This window comes from Humulus lupulus, chromosome 7 (assembly GCF_963169125.1).
Source record: "Humulus lupulus chromosome 7, drHumLupu1.1, whole genome shotgun sequence".
NCBI lineage: Eukaryota > Viridiplantae > Streptophyta > Magnoliopsida > Rosales > Cannabaceae > Humulus > Humulus lupulus.
This window is the reverse complement of record NC_084799.1, coordinates 6,238,387-6,260,696: the sequence shown is the minus strand read 5'-3', so window position 1 is coordinate 6,260,696 and position 22,310 is coordinate 6,238,387. Positions and strand designations below refer to the sequence as shown.

Genomic DNA, 22,310 nt, shown 5'->3' with positions numbered 1-22,310 from the left:
TCATGTCCCCCTCCCCCTGTCCCCCCATTAAGGTAGGTGCCAGCAGGATGAAAATGAGATGAGTAATTGGAAATGGTGCTCCCTTGCCCCTATCCCCGTTAGCTATTTTAGTTTCCATCTTCGCATATTTTCCAGAAAATTTCCATCCCTATTCAAGGCGAGGCAGGTCAAATTGACTTCCTAAGAAATTACCAGTCTATTTTATGAACTACTAATTGGACTAAGATATGAGTTAATTTTTTCAATGTTGCTTAAACCGTCACTGAACAAGCAAAGTTTCCTACAGTGGGTCGGCTCCAAAAACTTGGTTGTGTAAAGCAATAAATACATTTGTTTGCTAATTTCACAATTGGAGACACACCAACCTCTACAACAAACTTTAGCCCTTCACCAAAAGCTAAACATTCAACCACACTACGAGTAAACCCATGCTCCATTTGCCTAGCCAAGGCCCCCAGGCCCCACCACACACTTGGTCGCAACATGAATTGCAGCTCCAACTCGTACTACAAAAAAATTTGCCAATCGTAACATTAAAAATATCAATTTTTTTTTTTATCTTTTTGCAAATAGTCTATTTTTTGAGATTATTTTGTGCTCTGTCCTAATTTTGATAATTTTTTTATAAAATCATTTCCAGTATTGTAGACAGATGGCAAAATTTTAGACAGATGTCATTTTACAAAATTTTTTTTATCAAAAACTAAGTTAAAAAACAAAATAACTTGAAAAAAAAAAAAAAAAGATTTTTACCAATTACTCTTTTTTTTTACATTAAAATTGTAATTGTTATTTTTTATTCGTAAGAGATTGAAAGATGTAAATTAAAGTTTTGATAATGTTAATAAATATTAAAAAAAAAACACATAACTAAACAAAATACTAGTACGTAAGGGAAGAGTTTATTACTAATAAGAAGAAAGAAAGAAAGAGTAGAATATGTTTTTTTAGTTTGTGATGGCATTGTCTATAGGAATAGGAACACTCCGTGTCTCTCCCTTACTATGCAGAGCCGCTTCTAACGATGGCCACAGTCCCAACCACGCCAATATTGCCTCGCCCTCCATTTCTCACGCGCGCGACGCCGCTTACATACGACGCGCCGTTGACCTCGCCGATATGTCCGCCGGCTTCACTTCCCCTCATCCTAATTTCGGCTGCGTTATCGCTACATCTTCCGGCACCGTTGCCGGCGAGGGATTCCTCTACGCCCAGGGGACTAAACCTGCAGAGGTTCTCGCCGTCGAGGCTGCCGGCGAGTTTTGCCGAACGTCCACTGCTTATCTCAATATGGAGCCCGGTGATTGCCACGGCGACCATGCCGCCGTCTCTGCTCTCATTGAGGTTTGTTTATTTTGGGTGGGAGGGAATTGGATTGTTTTGTGATTGATTGATTGATTGATTGATGGTTTTGTTGTGTGGATTAGGCAGGGATTGCGAGGGTTGTGGTTGGGATTAGGCATCCTCTGCAGCATCTCAGAGGCAATGCTGTGCGGGCGTTGAGAGGTCAGGGAGTGCAGGTCGATGTGCTTGGAGAGGACCTCAAAAGCAAAACCATTGAGGTAAGTTATTAGATTTAGAAATATTGGTTGTAAGCCATGAAATTGGGTCTTCCAAAACTCGCAGGAGTTTCTGAGATGCTAACATACCCTTGATCTTTCTTCTCCAAATTCTAAAATCACCATTTCCGTCGAACTTTTCTTGTCCAGCTTCATATTGCTTGATAACTTCCGTAGCTAGCACTTTCTTGAGCACGTTCTTGTGATTTTGGGCCTAGTTCTTGAGGCTTTTCTTCAACTTGTTCGTCTTCCTTGTCTGTGTCCGATGAAGATCTTGATGAATCCAGTTCTTCTCACTTTGTTGAAGCTAGTTTTGAAGTTGATCTTTGCCGACAGACCTAGCTCTTGATACCACTGTAAGGATTTGCAATCCTCACACCAACTTCTTCCTGCAATAAAGAAAGAAAACAAAAAACCAGCAAAAAGAACCCAGAATAATAATGCAAAAGGAAAGAAAATAACAAGAACACCGAGAAATTTTATAGAGGTTCAGCTTTCAAAATGAAAGCCTAATCCTCTTTGAACTCCCCTTGAGAGAGTCACACCACACTAGCTTCTTTGTTACAAACCCTTAACCAGGCCCTTCCCAAAACAGAGTACACAAAACGTATACTTAGAGCTCTCTCAACTCACTTACAGGGAAACTCTCTCCAACTAAGACTCTCTCTCACAATACAATCTGAAAAGCACAATCTGTTACGTTACAATCAGCAAAGGGAAAACAAGACTATATATATATATACAAGGTTTACAACAAAAATAAAAATAGGCCTAGTCTACTTGACCGAAGACTGAAGCTAGAGAGATGTAACCAATGAGAAAAGAGTGACATGGCATGTTAAAAATGAGGACCAATCTTCACATCTCTCCATTTAATTTCTGCACTAAGTTTAAAACATAAGACAAGGCATCCTTTTATAGACCAAGGATCCAAGTTACAAACAGAATTTAATAAACTTAACTAATAACAGAAAGAATAACTAATCTTCTAGACTGACCAATTCGAGCTGGCTTGATCCATGCCATGTCATCATAGTCTTTCAGTGATTGGTTTATTTAGGACTGATATAACAACAATGGTAAACTCTAACGAGTGTGTCCCATCTAAATCCAAAATTACCATTTCTAAACTTCCAAATTTTGGTGAATCACAACGATCATGAACTAAAACCCATGTGGAATCATGAATGTGATGCCTTAGATGAGTTATTTGATATGAGGCGTTTGACAAAAATAGATATTTTTTCTTTTAACGTCATTATGCAAAATGACATTTTTCTTATATATAATTATTTACAAATCAGCATTTCCCATATACTCTATGCTTGTCAAAAACACTAAAAAATGTTAATTTGTCAAGAATTATTAAAAGAATGCCATTTTCCTCGATGACATTAGAAAAAAAATCTATTTTTACCGATTATTCTTTATTGGTATAGTTGTTAGTTATGTAGTAATAGTTTGAAAGAAATTTTTGTCTTCATTTGCAGTATTCAGTATAACACGTCCATGTTTGTGTCTCTTGTAGAATGTTCGAAAATCATGCCTCCTAGTCAATGCACCTGTGATTTGTAGAGCAGCTTCCCGAGTTCCCTTCTCTGTTTCCAAGTTTGCAATGACCCTTGATGGTGAGCTTATTAATGTAAATGCAGAGGCCTCTAAGTTCAGAATAAAGGTGGGTTTTTTGATAGTCTTTCTTTGGACAAACAGGGAAAATTGCTACTAGTAGTGGACATGCATCGTGGGTAAGCAGCAAAGTCTCTAGAAGTCGAGTTTTTGAAATGCGGGGTAGGAGTGATGCTGTTGTTGTTGGAGGGAATACAGTTCGGAGGGACAGTAAGTAGTGACTTTACTAGTGTGTAAACTGATGTATGGTGAAGATATGTTCTGATTTGTTTTCTAATTTAGATCCGAAACTGACCGCAAGACATGGAGGTGGGCATATGCCCATGCGGATTGTAATGTCACAGACTCTTGATCTACCCGAGGAAGCAAATCTTTGGGATGTGTCAGATGCATCTACCATAGTTGCAACCCAAAGGGGTGCTAGAAGAAGTTTCCAGAAATTACTTGCTTCTAAAGGAGTTGAAGTAGTTGAGTTTGACATCTTAAATCCTAGAGATGTTATGGAATATTTTCATGATCGTGGATATCTTTCGGTTTTGTGGGAATGTGGTGGAACATTAGCTGCGTCTGCAATTTCAGCTGGAGTAATACACAAGGTCCTTCCTCACTTTTCTTTTCTCTCCCTTCTTCCCCCTCTTTTTTCTTGGTGAGTTTGTTTTTATTTGGTATCATAAGGTACCACTGCTCAATTATCATTGACATCATCAGATGCTGCTGTTATCTTGCAGGTTTTCGCATTCGTTGCTCCTAAGATTATAGGTGGAAAATACGCTCCATCTCCTGTAGGTGAACTTGGGATGGTTGAGATGTCACAAGCTTTAGATTTGATTGATGTTTGCTATGAGCAGGTTGGCAGTAGTCTATGCTCCATACATCAGCAAAACAATTTTTTTCTCATTAAATCAGCCTTAATTGTGCTCTTGCTACTTGTTCAACAGGTTGGACCAGACATCCTTATTAGCGGGTTTCTTCAGCCCATACCGGATGTAACACCTGTTATTCCATCAGTTGAAGAAACTTATGCAATTGATCAGACCGTTACTCCATATGAATCAAAAGTCATTTTCTTTTACAAAACATGGGACCTTTATGGTGCTTTTTCAAATTTTTCTCCTCATCCAATTCAGATGCCTGATGACAATGGTGATTATGTCACCTGGTCGAGTGTGGAACATTACTACCAGGTACCATATTTTCCCAAATGACTCTTATTTTCTCATTCTAAACATTTTTTTCAATGCCATTACAGATTTATTGTTGATAATCAGGCTAAGAAGTTTATTGAGGTCGATGATCCTCTGGCTCAAGATTGTGTAGCAAGGATAAAGTCAGCTAAAAGTCCGGAGGAGGCTGCAAGATTAGGAAGATCAATGCAGAGGCAGCGCCCTGATCTGGTATAGTTTATGCTAGTGTATTTTTAATTAGTGTAATTGTATTCACTGTATGTCTAAGTTACTATATAATATATGTCTAAAACTAAAGGTCATTCAATGATTTTATAAACCTGATAGAAGACACCAAAAATTATTACTTTTTATCTTTTGTTATGAAGGTTGCCTACAGAAGATCTAAAGGTTGCAACTAAATATATAATATTCATTAATCATTTGCACAGCCAGAGGAATGCATTTCTAGCTAATTTATTGTGCAAGCAACATGATATTAAATTCCATTCATGAAATCGTGATAAAGTTTTAGATTTGCCATACATCAATTTCATCGAACACTTATGAAATTGTAATCTGTTTCAGGTAAGATCTGATTGGGAAAGTGCCAAGATCAATGCTATGTACAAGGCAGTGAAATGTAAGTTCTCAATTTATCCGCATCTGAATTCGATGTTGCTTTCTACTGCTGGATCTGTTCTTGTTGAAGCTTCACCGCATGATCTTTTCTGGGGTGGAGGCCGAGATGGAGAAGGATTAAACTATTTGGGGCGGCTTTTAATGCAATTAAGATCCGAGTTTCTCGGTGAGTCCCCTGCATCTAATCAAAACACTTTTGTAGTTGGGTAGCAGTAGCAGCAAAGCTAGTATTCTTGATTCACGAGTTCTTTCTTGCAACCTTAATATTGTTACAACAGAGTCAGAGTTTTCATTTGATATAAGAAAATTTTAGAACCTAATTGTGGACATAAAGTCTTAGCCAAAGTAGCTAGAAGGGTGCAGAGGGTTCAATATTCTAGTCTAACTTAAAACATGCAGAAGAATTCAAATGTTTGAAGTACATTGTCACTTTTACAAGTTTTTAATTTGAAGTACATTGTATAAGTGAAGATGAACATCTTCTTGTAACAGGCGATTAGTGTTTGATTTCACTGGTCTGTTGAATGTTTGCCATTGTATTTCTTTGGCTTGCTCTCAAGATTTCAACTTATAAACAGTGAAATATGTTAATCGAAAAGTTGTTATTTAGGTTTTTGGACGCCTCGTAAAGAATAACAGAGGTCTGCGAAGTAGCCTCAAGTTAAGATTCTGCTCCTGTGTGCCATATGGTATAAAAGACTGCCTGAGTCTGAGATCAGTTGGTTGTACAGAGATGAAAATCGACCATAGTGTTCTTGGAAATACTACACAATTGACCTTATTTTTTATTATTTACTTTATTTCAATAAATAATTCTGTATTTTGGGAATTCACCATCCAATTTTTTAAATTAATGAAATGATAATACAAATTTATTCCTTATAAACTCTTGTTCAACTCAAAGAAACAGCCTTTTCAAAAAAAAAAAAAAGAACTCAGAGAAACAGGAGAAGGAAAGAATAAACAACCGAACAAATTAATATATAGTTTATGTAACTACCAAAACGGTAGAAGTGATCATACTTAATCTTATTTTGTTAGTGTTTAGGTAATATTGTTGAGTTGTCTAATGTTACTGATGATCTTCTTCTTCTCTATTTTACATGCCTGTAGCATATAGTTTGTCACGGTGAGGTTTGGACGATTTGAACATTTTTTAATATACCACGCCACAACTGCGGTGTAGTAGCTAGAACACACCGTGCGGTGTGATTTCGTTGCACCAAACCGATCAAACCAAACCATTTTTTGCGGTGTGGTTTGGGTGGTTTTCCACGGTGTAAGTGTGTTAAAAAATGTGTAAGATAGAGATGGTGATAGGGAGGAGGCGCAAATGAGATAAGAGAGGAAGAAGTTGTTATTGTGTATGATGTGTTAGAGAATAAGGTTATACCTTAATTTAAGTGGGCTCCTAGTTTTATATTGTAAAATTTAATTTTTTTTAACATATTTGTAAGTATACGGTGCGGTATGATGCAAACCAAAATTTCACACCGCCAAACCACGCACCACACCACACCGCGCGGTTTAGCTAAGATACAAACCATACCGAACCATTCTACTTTTCACACCGCGGTGCAGTCGATCGCCGCGGTTTGCCGGTTTAGATGCTCACACCTATTTCGTTCATAATTTTATATTTAACTAAAGTCATCTGCGAGTTTATCTGTAAGAAAGAACAATTGGAAGACATCTTATATCTCAACGACCATCCAGAAAACTTGAAAATGGAAACTTACACAATAACGCATTGTGATGAAACTCATGGCCTTCTAAAGGCATTGACGTTTTATTTATCTCTCAATTGTTTTGTATAGTTAAAAAATTAAATCAAAGTTTTTTTGATATGTTTGACTTCTGGGATTGAATTTTTTACATTATATCCCAGCTTTGTTAAGAGGCAATTTGGTTCTAGGAAATAGTGAGAATAAGACACAAAATTTACTTTAGCTCACCCAATTATGGCTACTTCCACGGACAAGGCTGTGAGGAATTCACTATGAAAAGATGTTACAATATTCTATCTAAATACAAGGAGAGAACAGAAGAGAGCTTCGTATAAACCTTGTTTCCTCTTCCTTTTTCTTAATTAATAATATTATATTATTATTAGGGGACTGAAGCAGTTGAAGAAATATGTTTAGACATGTCTAAGACTAGAGATATCAATTTCAACCCTGAGGTCTTCCAAAAGATGTATAATCTAAGATATTTGAAAATTTACAATTATTACCGGGAGAGCAATGTGTGCCCTTATGAAGATCTAGTGTATTTCTCTGATAAGCTTGTATATCTTCAATGGGATGGATGCTGTTCTAGATTTTTGCCAGAAAGTTTTGTTCCAAATAATCTTGTGGAACTTGTCATGCCTAATAGTCAGGTTGATCGGCTTTGGAATGGAAGCCAGGTATGCCTATGTCTGTGTATTTACTTTAGTTCATTGTATTAGATATGTCTAGTTCGTTATGACATGTGAAAAGTGTGTGGGGGCTGCATGGATTATTCCACTCATCACTAATTGGTTTTGAGATGGAATCTCATGTTTCTTATTATACACCCCATTATAATTTTAGACCACATTTTAACATGGTATCATGAGTCAAAGCTAAACACAATCCAAATCCAAAATCGGTCCAAAAAGAGTCATTGTGATTCGGGAATAGTGAGTCGAAAAGAGCCAAATAACTAGTTACGATCAAGCCGTCCAAGATTGGTGAGCAAAAAATAGCCACTATCTTGTAGAGGTATGTTAGAGAAAAATATCTCACATGAATATAACAAGCTTAAACTCAAGCACAATATCCATTAAAGAAGTGCCTTCATCAATTGAGTATGTATCTTGTCTTGAGATATTTGATCTTACTAATTGTTCAAACCTTGAGAGTCTTCCCACAAGCATTTGTAAGTTAAAAAAATTACAAAGTCTTTACCTCTCCGGATGCATGAGTTTCAAAAACTTCCCAGAAATCTTAGAGCCTATGGAACGCCTAGTGGAACTCGAGTTAGATAGAACAGCGATTAAAGAGCTCCACCCGTCCATTGAGAATCTAGTCGGCCTTCAATCTTTGCACCTAGAAATGTGTTATAATCTTGAGTCTGTCCCAAGCAGCCTCCATAACATACGTTCTCTAGATTATGTTAGCCTCTGGCGCTGTATCAATTTTAAATCTTCGCCGGATGAGTTTTTGCTGTGTCCAGAATTGACCGAGTCATCAAGTCTTGATGTTGAAACTAGGCTTATGGGGGGTTGGGATGGCTTCTACCAAAATGTGTCTTATTCAAGACGTTTCAATTTTTTCCATAGAGTCCCAGCAGGTACAGCTTTGCCACATTCAAGCCAAGAAGACTACTATAATCCCAGGCCTCTGGACTACAAATTATACTCTCAACAACACTAGTACTACATAAGTACTTTTTTGCTCACAATTTGTGTGCATAAGCATGTTCTGTAACTTGGTCTTAACTCTGATTTTATACTCATGTATTTGCTTATAAAAACTTAAAGGATAGGTAACTATTTGTTACCCTATGTTTTTGCAAAATATCATCTTGGTACCCTGTGTTTATAAATAATGCTTATTTGGTACCCTGCATTTTAAAATCGTACATATTTGGTATACTGTATTTTAAAATTGTGCATATTTGGTATCATAAACTCAAATTTAATTAATAAATTTTTAACAATTTAATCAAATTACTCTCAATCATACGAACTACAAATTATATATAACTGTTGACAATTTGGTTATATAGACAAAATTTTATCAATTTGGATACCAGATATTTATGTTTTCAAAATACGAGTTAACATATGAATATTATTGAAAACATGGAATACCAGAATGATACTTTGCAAAAACAAAAGGTACTAAATGTGTAAATTCTCAAACTTAAATGTTCTGTAACTTGTGTATTGTTTTCTATAACTGGTTACCCTATAAGTAATTAACTGGTTAAACAGTGATTTGTGTTGCTGAACAATGCAAGTGTTTCAGGTCAATGTTGATGCCGACCTTTTCATAGGGTGGAACTGGACTAAAAATCATGAACAAGGGAAGAAAAAAAAGAATGAACTCTTCACAATAATATTGCATAATAATTGATAATACATGTTATGAAAGGTATAAAAGAATGCTTTGCTTTTAGTAAAGAGTGGTAAACTTCAACATTGATCTTGACATTTTAAAGCCTAAACTTCAACATGAAAGCTTTTCAGTTTTCATGAGTTCTTCATGGTATTTTTTATTTTATATTTTAATGAAATTTGATCATAGATTCAAGAAGAAGCTGGATATCAGATATGGCATAGGGCAAAACACAACAAGGGAATTTGAAATCTATATATCAAAATCAACATTTTTGTGTAAATTTTTAAATTTTAATAATTAATTTTTTGCCATGTTTTTCTTTCAAAATATAGTATATTATTTTTTTTACTAGCAATCTATTCAAATATAACAATTTATTAATTGAGATATATTTTTAGTGAATATTGTTAATTGACAAAGAAAATAAAATCTTAATATCTTATATTGATTATCAAATAATTAATCTATTTACGTCTTAATTTTATTTAACTTCAATGATTAAAAAAAACGAAACAAATAAAAATCTTACATGCATTGGATTTTATGCTGACTTTTTGGTTTGCTGTGTTTATTTTATTTCATGTTTTGCTTAGTAACTATAAGAAATTTATTATTAATTTTTTTAATTCAAAAAATCAGATTCTGATCAGAAACTAGACCATTGTGTTTACTGTTTTGTTACCAACCTAAATTTGGCTGTGATTAAATAAAAATAAAATAAAAAAATAAATTTTGGAAAAAGTTCCGTTGCCGGGAATCGAACCCGGGTCTCCTGGGTGAAAGCCAGATATCCTAACCGCTGGACGACAACGGATTAGTGATAATATTTCTATTCTTATTAAATTAATATCTAAATTATTGCTACAGGATTTTCAAATATATAATTTTATTTTTTATTTCTAACAAGGCTCTCAATTTTTAAAATATATCAATAATTATTTAATTTGTAGTGAAAATTTGACCAAAGGATAGGAACTATTGGGAATGGTGCTGGGTGGGAGGTCCCAATTTTTTTGGACTAAAGAATGAATTGATTAATCAAAACTTTATTTTCCAGATCCAATAAAATCTATGAGCATTAGAAGAAGACCACACATACAGTACTCAATAAAATAAAATAAATGGATTTGGGAAATTATTAATTTAGTTATAATTTGGTCAAATTTGAAGACAATTATTACTAAAGTCTAGAACACCATAATGGAAAAAAAAAATAGTGAATATATTTAGCCCCATGATGAATATGTAAATTATAACAAGATAACAAAAATTTCCGCATGAAAAATGAGTTAAATATTCTTTGATTTCATTGGCCCTTTAGATTTTTACTTTGATAAGTTTGTATGGCAGTAATGGAAATAATAGATGTTTTGTGTTTTCTAAAGAAAAGTAGTTGTGGACTTTGTCGAATATAACTTTTTTTTGGAAAACTTTATAATGGGGAGTCCTCTTTACTTGCGTTTCTGTTTGACATGCAGAAAAATTATAAACTGGTGTACTTTGTAGTTATAATAGTCATCCCACTAATTTTTGAAATATTTGAATAATTAATGATGCTGAAAAATAGAACTCATAATAGTTAGTTGAACTGATAAAAAAAAACAAAAAAAATTCAAAAATTAATGGGTTATCTGGTATAATTACAATGTACGATGTCATATAAACCAATTTAATTTATAATTTTTACACGTGTTGAAAACAAAGATACCCCAACTGGTATACTGGTAGGGGCAAAAGTAGAGTTTTCCTAATTGTTTTTTTACCTTCCATTATTGAATTATACACATACAATTATAGGAGGATTCTATGGTAGGGGTTTTAAAAAGACCATCGCCGGTGGGATTCTTTTGTATTTTCGACATGCGAATCGTTTTCGGCGTGATTTTTTTATGACCGTGTATATTGTAGTTATTTAGTTAGAGCATCCTGCAAATTTTTAGAAAATTTCGAATAATTTACAGTGCCGAAAACTAAGTTCAAATATGCTGTTTTCCACGCTCATAAAAAAATTAGTCACGAGTGCAACAACCTGTTTGAACTTAGTTTTCGACACTGTAAATTATTCAAAATTTTCTGAAAATTTGCAGAATACTCTAAATAACTATAATATATACGATCATAAAAAAATAGTCCCTTGCCAAAATGATCTATTTTTTAAAGTCATTTTGCACTCTAGCTTAGTTTTAATAATTATTTGCAAAATGATCTCTTATAATTTAGATAGCTAGTCGAAAATTTAGACTAGTGGTCGAAAAATTCAAATAGCCGGTCAAAAATTTTAGACAGCTGGTCGAAAAAATTTAGACAACTGGTCGAATTTTAGACAGAAGTCATTTTGCAAAAAAATATCAAAAGTAGGCCAGAGTGCAAAATCACTTAAAAACGATGTCATTTTCACTAATTTCTTTTAAAAAAAATGCACTAAAAATTATTCATAGGTCAAGAACACAAAAGTGCTCCACCAATAAAAACTCTTTTTGAAATCCCTACCAAATTTCCTACAATTTTATATCCCCTTTCTCAATAAAATGCAATAGAGATAATATATAATATGTCCATTTTTTTCACATGCTCTAAATCTTTATATGTAGATAGTAATAGTATTTGGTTGTGATAGTGATGGAATAATTATTCGTTTTGCCAACTTTAATTAGTACTTAGTTTAATTGTGCTTAAGATTTGTGTAACATTATTAGTAGATTTCTTTTGATTAATTAGATGATTCACTGATTTTGTTCTGGTTGCTGATTTTATCATGTATAATTAAAGAAATATATTTATATGAATGGACCACAATAATGCACATCTATATATATATATATATAGTTGTCTAGCATATTATTAAAGACTAAAGTAACTTTAGTCACCCTATTGATATGACCTTGGAGTAGCTTAAGGATGAAAACTCTACTTTGATGAAGAAGAAATCTTACCTAATCTATCTCAAAAAAAAAAAAAAAAAAACCCTAATCATATTCCTTAAACACACATTATATTATACAAACATAAATATCAAATGGACATGTGTTTAAATTCAATTTTATATATTAATAAAAATAATATTTACTTAATTAAGTTAGAAAAATCCACAAAAAATTGCCAACCAATATTAACATTTAAGATATCTGTATATTTATATGTAAAAATTATTTTTATTTACGCTTATAATAAAGTCTATATTTTTTTCAGTGATTAGATTAAATTGAGTTAATGACTAAAATTAAATTATATGTTAAAATGATAATTGATACTTTTAACCTATTTTATAATATTAACGGAACAATATGTAAGAATTTGTATATAAATAGAGTAACACTATTATGGTTAATGTATTTAATTACTATGTAGATGTTATATAACTTAATAGAGATGTAGTTAAAAATAATATAAATTTAATAATAATGAGTCAATATTGGCAAATTATTATCTATTAACAAATTTGAAGATTTGACAACAATTTCAAATGATAAATTATTGTTTAAAATAATTTGAGATAAATATTTTATTTTATTCTAAATTTTTATTTTTATTTTTATTTTATTTATTCATATTTATATTTGATCTCAAGTTAAAACTATTTTTTTTATGAACATATGGAATTACTTATTTTTCTAGATTGGAATTTTTAAAAGAGACTTCATAAATTATATGAATACTTATCCTTATTTTTATTATTAGGAATCACTATAGATGTATTGGTAATTATATGGTTAGAAAAAGAAATTTTGACAATGATATAAAGTGTAACAATACATGGGCGGACTCACATAGAGCTTAGAGTAGGCAGATGCTCTGGGTGAAAAAAATATATGTATTTTAATTAATTAATGTATATATTTTTAATTAAAATTATTATTTAATAATAAAATTTTTGGCATAATGATCAAACTCATTTATATAAATTATAAAGCAAATGGTTAAAATTCGAGCAATGGCATTTTCTTTTTATTTATATGCAATTTAGAATTAGCACAATAAAATGAGTTAAAATAGATTTTTTTTTTTAAGATTTAATTGTATTGTGTATATTTTTTTATTATTTAGTATCCATTTAAATGGTTTGATTTTTAACATTTAAATTAGCACAATATAATGAGTTAAAAATTAATTTTTTGTTTGTTAAAATTTAATTGTATTGTGTATATTTTTTATTATTTAGTATTAATTTAAATGATTTGATATTCAATATTTATATGTCGTCAATTTCTTAATAATATTTTTTTGGTTGAATCCTGTGTCGGCCACAGACTTTATATATCACTACATGTCTCATTCATATATAAAATATAAATATAGCTTGGTTAAATTTTCAATAAAAACAATGAAAATGGATGGTTTTTTATGTTATTTTTTGGTTGACTATATAAAATATAATTGTAGGACATATAACCTACAAATATGTAGGACTGCCCTTCATTATTATGAAATGGAATAAATATGCATGCATGTATATATCAAAGTACACTACTATACAGCTAATATATACTACATGGACACATCCCTTCCACACATATATATGTATAAATTTATATATATATATATAAGTAATTATTTACTAAGCATATATATATATATATTCATTCTAGTACAACCAAACGAGTTAGATGATTTGCCCTACCAAAATAAGAAAAACGTTTGTATTGCAATTATTTTGTCCTATATAACTTATTATTAATTATAAAAGAATGGGGTGTTGATCATATAGAGAAAAATATAGATAATTTTTTTAAAAAAATAATATTGGATTGGATCCACAAACTTAAGCTAATAAAGTTTGTAAATTTCTATTATTGAGCTACCTAAAGCTTTTCCAAGACATATTGATGATGAAAGTTGAGTTTTGTCCCATCAATTCTATAATAAGTAAGTAATATCCCCCTTTTTATTTTTAATACACATCCATTACTGGTAAAAAAAAGAAAAAAAACTCTTTTTCTTTTTTTCTCTCTTTTCAATCTGTTTGTTTGACATGAAAATGAAAAGAGAAAGTAATAAGAATAAAGTAGTGGATATATTTTGCATAATAACTAATTAATTAGAATATTACTTTATTTATAGTGACTTCAACCAAAAAAATAATATTTATATTTATATATATACTAGATACTTTGTTTAACTTTATTTATATAATTTATTAATTATATTTATTAAATTTGTATCATTGTCATATAAATTTCAAATATATAAATAATTATATATAAAAAAATAACATAAACATATTAAAAGGAAAATTAACTCAAAATATTGTTTATGTTTTTTTATATATTATTATTATTATGATATTTTATAATATTTAAAGTTATATTAAATATATAGTCTTGTATTAAATATTATTATAACAATACTATCTTATAATATTTGAATTCATATTAATATAATTAATAAAAAATAAGATTATATATTATTATCATAATAATATTTTATAATATTTAAATTTATATTAATATAGTTATTAAATATCTAATCTTGTATTATATATTATTATAATAATGATATATTATAACATTTGAATTTATATTAATATAATTATTATATTTGTAGTCTTATATTAAATATTATTATAATAATATTTTATAAAATTTTAATTTATATTAATATAATTGATAAATATCTATTTTTAATTTAATTTTAACTTTATATTCCATTAAATATTTTGAATATTCCATTAAAGTTAACAAAAATAAACTATTAAAACCAAAAAAAATTGTTACACACTTATTATATATATAAGATATATATAAAAAGATCTAGGACCATTATTATGTGATGAACAAATATATAAATATATATATATATTGTATATATTAATGAAGGGGACAAGTCATAGATGTTCCATTCCTGTATTGTGACTCATCAAGAATGGGCTATATGCTCTCCCAAATTTATGATACGTATATGGTCAACTAATAAATTGTTATCTCTTTTCATAAAAATAAATAAATACAAAAAATGTTATCTCTACGCACAAAACTAGAAAATTTTGCTTTTATTTTATCATCAACTAGAGCCTTGTTTTATATATATATATATATATATATATATATATATATATATATATATTTATTTATTTATTTATTTATACATTATTTTCAATGGTGGACAACAAAACCATCAATTGTTGGATCGAGATGAATAAAAACGTAATTAAATTTCATTTCTGGAGTAGTTTAAGTATCAACATCACTCTCCTCAAAACGATGTATATGAATATTTATATATATCACCATCACATGAACATGATTAATTAATGGTATGTTTGTATCTCATTTTAATGATTTTTTTTTTCGCATACGAATTTTAATGCATAATATCAGAAATGAAGAAAGGGTAATTTTTTCATATCAATCAAAGTTCATGCGACAATGAAAGAGGACCACCGTCCCATGATTTCTAGTTGAAAAATGTTATGAAAAATCAAAATTTAATTATTATGTGATTTTCGATATTGCTATATAGTATTGATTTAATGATTATTTTTTAGGAAAGATTGGATTTTATGTGGGAAATACACAAAGGAATCTATCTAATCCAAAATATTTTCAAAATAAAATAGCTAGATGTGCTAGCTAGATTTTCTTCATAGGAGCGGGGGTGGAGATTTCCTGCCTAAACGAGGAACAAGGCTTGAATCATTTTCTATCATTGAATGTTAAATAGTACTCCCCGCCCTAACGAGCCCTATTTAATTTAATTAATCATTTTATAATATCTTTAATTTATTTTGTATGCTTCTTTATGTGATTTTTTAGTATATTAGTATTTTTTTTAAAATATTTTAGACAATATTTAATACTTTAAACTATTAATATAATGCAAAATACATTCATTTTATGAAATCTATTTTTTTTAATTTATTTTTAAATAAATAGGTACCCATAAGAATCCTCCCAAACCGGGATTCCTCCGGTCCCCGCCCCCAACAGAAAATATGTGGAGATGGGGTAGGGGACAAGGATTAAAATGGAGATGAGACTAATTACCCGCCCCGTTTCCATCCCTATCACTAGCGAGTGAGTTGCAGAGATTTATCTCTAGGAACAAAACAACAAGAGTCACTACGGAGATGGCAAAATGTTAATATATCAAAAGCAACAAAATCTTCAATTATAAAGAGCAATTGGTGATAATAAACAAATTTTTAATGTCATTTAAAAATCGATCTTTAGATACTTAAATTATAAATAAGATTAATTGGTGAAAATGTTTTTTTTTTAATGTCGCCTTGTAAAATTACTTTCTTTTGATATTTTTTGTAAAATAGCTTCAAGTCAAGGTGTTAAGAATTTTCAGCAAAATATCGAGTGTGGCTGGAAAATTATTTTGTAAAAATTTATCAAAATGAAGTTATTATGTAACGTGTTTAATTAATTCTTCTTCTTCTTTTTTTTTTTTAGACTATTAAGAAAATGCATAATATAGTAGGAAAAAAATGGTGAAATTATTTGATTATCATTTAAAAAAAACAATCATAAAATATAGACACAAATAATATAATTATAAAAGTGATGAATCAGTTTACTTATTATTAATTGATTTTGAAATAAGCACTGTAAAATTTAACAGTAAAAAACTAAATGAAACCATGTATAATATTTATTTCCTAAAAAAATAATAATAATAAATATATAAATAAATAGGAGAATTGAACCTATGAATCATATCTTATCCAAAGTTTATGAAATTCAAGTGATGTTATCATAGAAACTAAAGTTGAAAAAACAAAAAAAATTTGGCTGACCGACCAATACTACTGCTGGACTGGTTGGACAACTTGGACTAATATGTAATTATTATGAGTTTTGACTAGGCGATGATATGATATGATATGTTGCGTATATATTCTTTTGCATGATTTATTAATTTGGACAGAAAAAAAAAAATCAATAATTTTTATAAATTTTTAAATTTATTTTGGGCAGAATTATTGATATGAGTGTGAGCTTCCAAGAAACGTACAAGTTAGTTAAATCAATGCGATGATGATGAACTATATATTATACAGCTTGTGACAACCACATTATCTATATATAAATATATATATATATATTTTGGGTAATTCTTTGGTAGGGCTTTCAAAAAGAGCCCTACCGTAGGGCTTTTTTGTGTTTTTCAACCCGTGAACAGTTTTCGGCGCGATTTTTTTTTTATGATCATGTATATTGTAGTTATTTAGAGCATCCTGCAAATTTTCAGAAAATTTCGAATAATTTACAGTGCCGAAAACAGATTATTGCATGCCGAAACACAAAAGAGCTCGGGCTCTTTTGTGTTTCGGCACTGTAAATTATTCAGAATTTTCTGAAAATTTGTAGGATGCTCTAAATAACTACAATATACACGGTCATAAAAAAAAATCGCACCGAAAACTGTTCAAAGGTGGAGAAACACAAAAAAACCCTACGGTAGGCTCTTTTTGAAAACCCTAACAAAGAAACCCCTGTGTATTTTTAGATCATATAAATATTTATATATATAAGAATTATACAAAGAGACCCCATTCATTTTGATGGGACAAAATTACATGTCTGTCACATGGGGTAATATTTTGTACATATATATATATATAGATATAGCTAGAAAATTATTAATTGTATATTATATAGTTGATTGATAGAATCTTTGTATGGTTTACTAACATGTTCTTCTTTTGGCTAGTTGTTGTAAGGTACACATGTACATATTTATACGATTTATGTCGCATATATATGTGCACACATATATATATATATATATCATACCTAATTAAATTAATAGAATTAATTTAAGAAAATATGAATTATGGCAATAGAACATGTATCATGATTTGGGACAAAGACCAAATAAAAAAATCAGGAATTTTTTTTCCCAATTGTGTTTGTTTGGTCTAACATTATTTTTCCTTCTTATTTGACTTGTTGTTTATTCTCATCCTTATAAGTTAATTAACTATATATATATATATATATATATATATCTCTATAAAAATAAGCAAATAAACTTTCCATATGAGTGTTTATATCATATTAGATATTCTAATTTATAAATTATACTAATTACAAATTTCTCTTATCTATTTTAATTTATATAAATTCATCATTGACTTAAAATTCCATAATAAATTTAACAAAAAATATATAAATCAAATAGTAATAAATATAAAAATATCAAGTTAATCTAATGACTGAAATTAAAACACAAGTTTTATGCATACATTAAAAAAAACATGTGTTTTAGTTTAAGTTATTAGATGATCAATTTTCTGCAACAGTATTTATTGGTGTAAAAGTCGAAGTAAAATTATAATAATCAATATCAAAAGATTTTATGTTGCAAAAAAAAAAAGTCAAAATATTTATAATTTTTAAAATTGACGAAAAATTATATTTATTAGTCATATTTGGTATAATTAACACTATGTCTGTATTAAATTAATATGTATGTCATCAATAATCAATATGGAAATATTTTATAATTTTTAATTATGTGTTTTGTTTTATTATTGTTTGGACTCTATGTTTTGATAAATTATTTTTAAGATCCTTTATTTTATAAAATAGATCAAAAAGACCATTAAACCCAATTTTAGTCAAAGTTTTTGTAACTAACTAATAAATATCCCTTTAATATAGGGAAGTTACAACAACAATATTTCTTTAATGCATGGACTGGGTCTCTTCAAGTGATCTGTTAAGCAATTCGAGATCAGCAATCAGCATCATGCCCGTCTAAGTCTCTGAATGAAGTACGAGTTGCCTTGTTTTCTCAAGATCAACTCGGAAAGGGTGAATATCACCGAGGCTGCCTTTCCCCGAGCTCACACTCACGCCCAAGCTCGGGCCAATTGCTCTGAGGTCACCCTCGAAAACGGACGCCTTCCGATGTCTGTCTTTCGAGCTTATAAGAACTTTGAGGTTACCTATCTTCGAGGTTGCCACCACTGTGAAGATTCGGCGCCTAGGCTGCGAACACGTATTCTAAATGTTGCGAGCTCACACCTGACGAACCTAACTTTCGAGATTATAATTCTCAAGGCTTGAAATCTGGGTATAACATTTTGCCCCCTCAAAAGTATTTGTTCGAATCCTATGAGAATGCAACTTTTGAACTACTTTCTTCGGGAACTGCACCGTTACACACACTCGAGTAACGTGGGTTATGAGCTTGGACACGCGTCAGTTGGGTATTGCTCACTCAAAGTACTCGAGTACCTTGGAAACCTGCTCACGATCGTTCGCCTGCCATCTTTTCGGCACCATCTTGTCATTTATCCCTGGCCGTCGGATTTGATAAGGATCCTGGCCAATGGCTCGGATTAATCCCCTTTTTACCACTTCTGATTATCTATATATAAGGCTTCAGTCATCCTCTTCTTCTTACTTTTACGTTTACCAGAGAAAAAAGAAGAGAGAAAAAACCAGAGACCAGCCCAGGAAGCTTTCGCTTTTGCATGTTTTCCCAGCCAAAGAAGCAAAGGACCACCAGCCTGTTCGAGATCGTGAGATCATACCTGCCTCTTCAGTCATCAGTTTCTCTGCAACCACCATTTTTAGTGTGTAAGTGTCTAATCTTACTTGTATGTATATCTTCTTTTTCTCTACGCCAGTTTCTGCCTTTGTTGCTTCTGCATTTATGGGAATGTGCTGATTTATTCTTTAATTTGATGTACTAGTATATTTTGATCGATAGATAATTGCTTAGGTTCCCCATTACTGGTTTAGAATCCAGTTCAAATGTAGGAAGACTCAAATATGGTTTTCTTTTTTGGGTTTTCAAATTTTGGAGGACATATCTTGTACACCAAGATATCGGGTACAAAATCTTGATTTTAAAGAATGCACGATACCCAAAAATACAATTTTTAAATAACCACCACCTTTTTCCCTGATATTTCAGGATTCTCAAAAATTAAATCCACTTCCTTCCCTTTTTCGTGAAATACACGTCGTGACACTTAATCGGGTCTCCAGGATCGAACACATCTCGTACCCAAGCATTCCCGAGCTTGTTTCACCAAGCTCGATATTCTTAATTCCTTGCTTGCATGGCCCTCACCATTTTTTCTTTCTTGCTAGATGTCACAGAATCTGGAAAGACGGTGGGGGTCGCTGCTTGCAATTTTGTACTCGCCAAAAACTCCGAGCCCAGAATCGCTGTTTGCTCGGAACCAACGTCTGATTCGTGAATACGATCTCTCGCGCGAATAGGAAGAAACTCGAGCTCACTATCGCCGCCAAATCTTCGAGGTCATAGAAAAGAAGAGAATAATCCTTCGAGAGGCTCTTTATCCGGAATCTGATTCAGGGCCCAGGCCGATCCCCCTTGATTAGGGGTGGCAATTCGTGTTATCGTGTCATAATCGTGTCGACACGATTATGACACGACACGATTAGAGTAAATCCGTACACGACACGATTATTATTCGTGTCAGAAATCCAAACCCGTACACGACACGATTATCTTAGCGGGTCACACGTGTCGACACGATAACACGTTTAATAAATTTGTCATTTGACACAAATCTAAAACTGACACGATTAATACACAATTAAACGTGTAATGACACGACACGAAATTGACACGACACGAAATTGACATGATTAATATAATATAAATAAATTAAAATGTTTATATAATCTTAAACGTGTCTTAAGCGTGTCATTTTCGGGTTAAGCGGGTTGACCCGAAAATGACACGTTTAATAAACGTGTTAAACGTGTCGACACGATTATGACACGAAAATTAAATGTGTCACCCAAACCCATTTATTTCGTGTCGTTTTCGAGTCGTGTCATCGTGTCGTATCGAAAATTGCCAGCCCTACCCTTGATCCTAGGTTAAAAGTGACCATCGCGTACAACCCGGGAGAGCTCCAATTCTCACTGATGGGGGAGCCCTCTACCTCACAGCCGAGGAGGGAGTTCTTCGAGGCCGAGCACTACTGGAGCTCGGTTACCTCGCTAGGTCAGATAAACGATATCCTGGCCTTCCACGGTCTCAGACTGTCAGGCTCCTTAAGGTGTCGAGCCTCTACTTCCAGCGAGCGAAGCCGCTATGCCCCAGGAGATGGAAATCCTGATAACAAGCTGAGGTATGTGGCTTGGAGCCAGGAGCATATGAAGGCAGGAGCGTTACTGCCTTCGAAGTCTTTCTTCAAGGACTTCACGGACTTCGTTGGGTTGGCTCCATTCCAGCTCAACACTAATTCATATAGGGTTCTGTCTGCCTTGAGGTCGATACACCACGAGCTGAAGTGGGAAGGACCGAGGCCAAAGGAGATTATGTATCTTTTCTGCTTAAAAAGCAATCCCTCCCGAGCTTGGGGAGGAGACGACTTCTACTACCTTTCGAGCTACCCGAAGGAGAAGAAGATGTTTGAGGATCTTCCCAATCATCCTCCTGACTTTAAGAAGGCTTTCTTTTGGACTGATGGCCTGTCTCCGTCACGATACTATTCGTTCAGACGGATCCTTAAGTACCCCACCTCCTTTATCTCTGTGCTCGAACATTTATCTATAGGCTTACACTTAGTTGAAATGTGTTTTATTTTCCAGCCAACTATCGTCACCCCACTTCTTCTGCCGAGATGAAGGAGCGCAGGGAGGCCCTGCTCCAACTCCCTTATGGCCGGAGATCCCTCTCATACCTTTTGAACGAGGATAAACTTCGAGCTTGCGGGCTCTTGGGAAATGGCCAGTCCACCTCGGACTGGTCCAACAAAAAATATGACCACTGGGAGCTTGTGCCCCTGCCAACAGGAATCCTCCCTCCGAGGAGAGAGGTAAGACCCCCGCCTCCAGTTCGCCGAAGGAGCCCGCAATCAAGGAACGTGGTCAACGATGAAGCCTCGAGCTCGGGCTCGGATGATCAAGGTACAGTCATCCTAAGGTCGAAAATGTGGTCCCCCACCCTGTTAAAGCACAAACTCGATAGGCTAGTTCTGTGTGAAGACGATAGGAACCACTTTTATGTGTGGACTTGGGTAGATGAACGGGTTCATAGGTTCGATAGCTGGCTCGAGCAATACGATACTATGTATAGCCTGAACGAGGTATGGAACGAAATAGCCGTCCAATACGGGACCAATGACTATAGGGACCTTTCGAGGTTGACATCCACATATAGGGAAGGTACTCCCCTCGCCTCTTCTGAAGATAGGGGAATTTCATGGTCTCCGAGCTCAAGCTCGGGGGAGAGTTCCAGTTAGGTCTTTCTCCACTTGTTTCTTTTTTATATATATATATCTTCTAAGTTTG

At 32.3% G+C, this 22,310-nt stretch overlaps 1 protein-coding gene and 1 non-coding gene across 2 annotated transcripts; one reads left to right on the top strand and one right to left on the bottom strand.

The window, feature by feature from the left end:
* The first annotated feature begins 885 nt into the window (after positions 1-885).
* On the top strand, positions 886-5,595 carry LOC133790496 (riboflavin biosynthesis protein PYRR, chloroplastic). The gene is made up of 9 exons (XM_062228150.1): positions 886-1,344; positions 1,428-1,562; positions 3,088-3,187; positions 3,270-3,395; positions 3,468-3,781; positions 3,914-4,033; positions 4,124-4,369; positions 4,454-4,579; positions 4,937-5,595. Exons 1-9 carry the CDS (start codon positions 958-960, stop codon positions 5,198-5,200), a joined length of 1,818 nt encoding a protein of 605 aa, XP_062084134.1. The 5' UTR covers positions 886-957; the 3' UTR covers positions 5,201-5,595.
* Positions 5,596-9,820: 4,225 nt separating this feature from the next.
* On the bottom strand, positions 9,821-9,892 carry TRNAE-UUC (transfer RNA glutamic acid (anticodon UUC)). The gene has a single exon. It is a non-coding gene; the product is annotated as a tRNA-Glu (tRNA).
* Positions 9,893-22,310: the final 12,418 nt, after the last annotated feature.

What these genes read in the sequence shown, in the direction of transcription:
- LOC133790496 (XM_062228150.1), top strand. Translation starts at nt 958, where the DNA reads ATGGCATTGTCTATAGGAATAGGAACACTCCGTGTCTCTCCCTTACTA. An exon ending in GAATACAGTTCGGAGGGACA is followed by an intron (nt 3,396 to 3,467) that starts GTAAGTAGTGAC and finishes TTTCTAATTTAG; the next exon opens with ATCCGAAACTGACCGCAAGA. An exon ending in AGAGGCAGCGCCCTGATCTG is followed by an intron (nt 4,580 to 4,936) that starts GTATAGTTTATG and finishes AATCTGTTTCAG; the next exon opens with GTAAGATCTGATTGGGAAAG.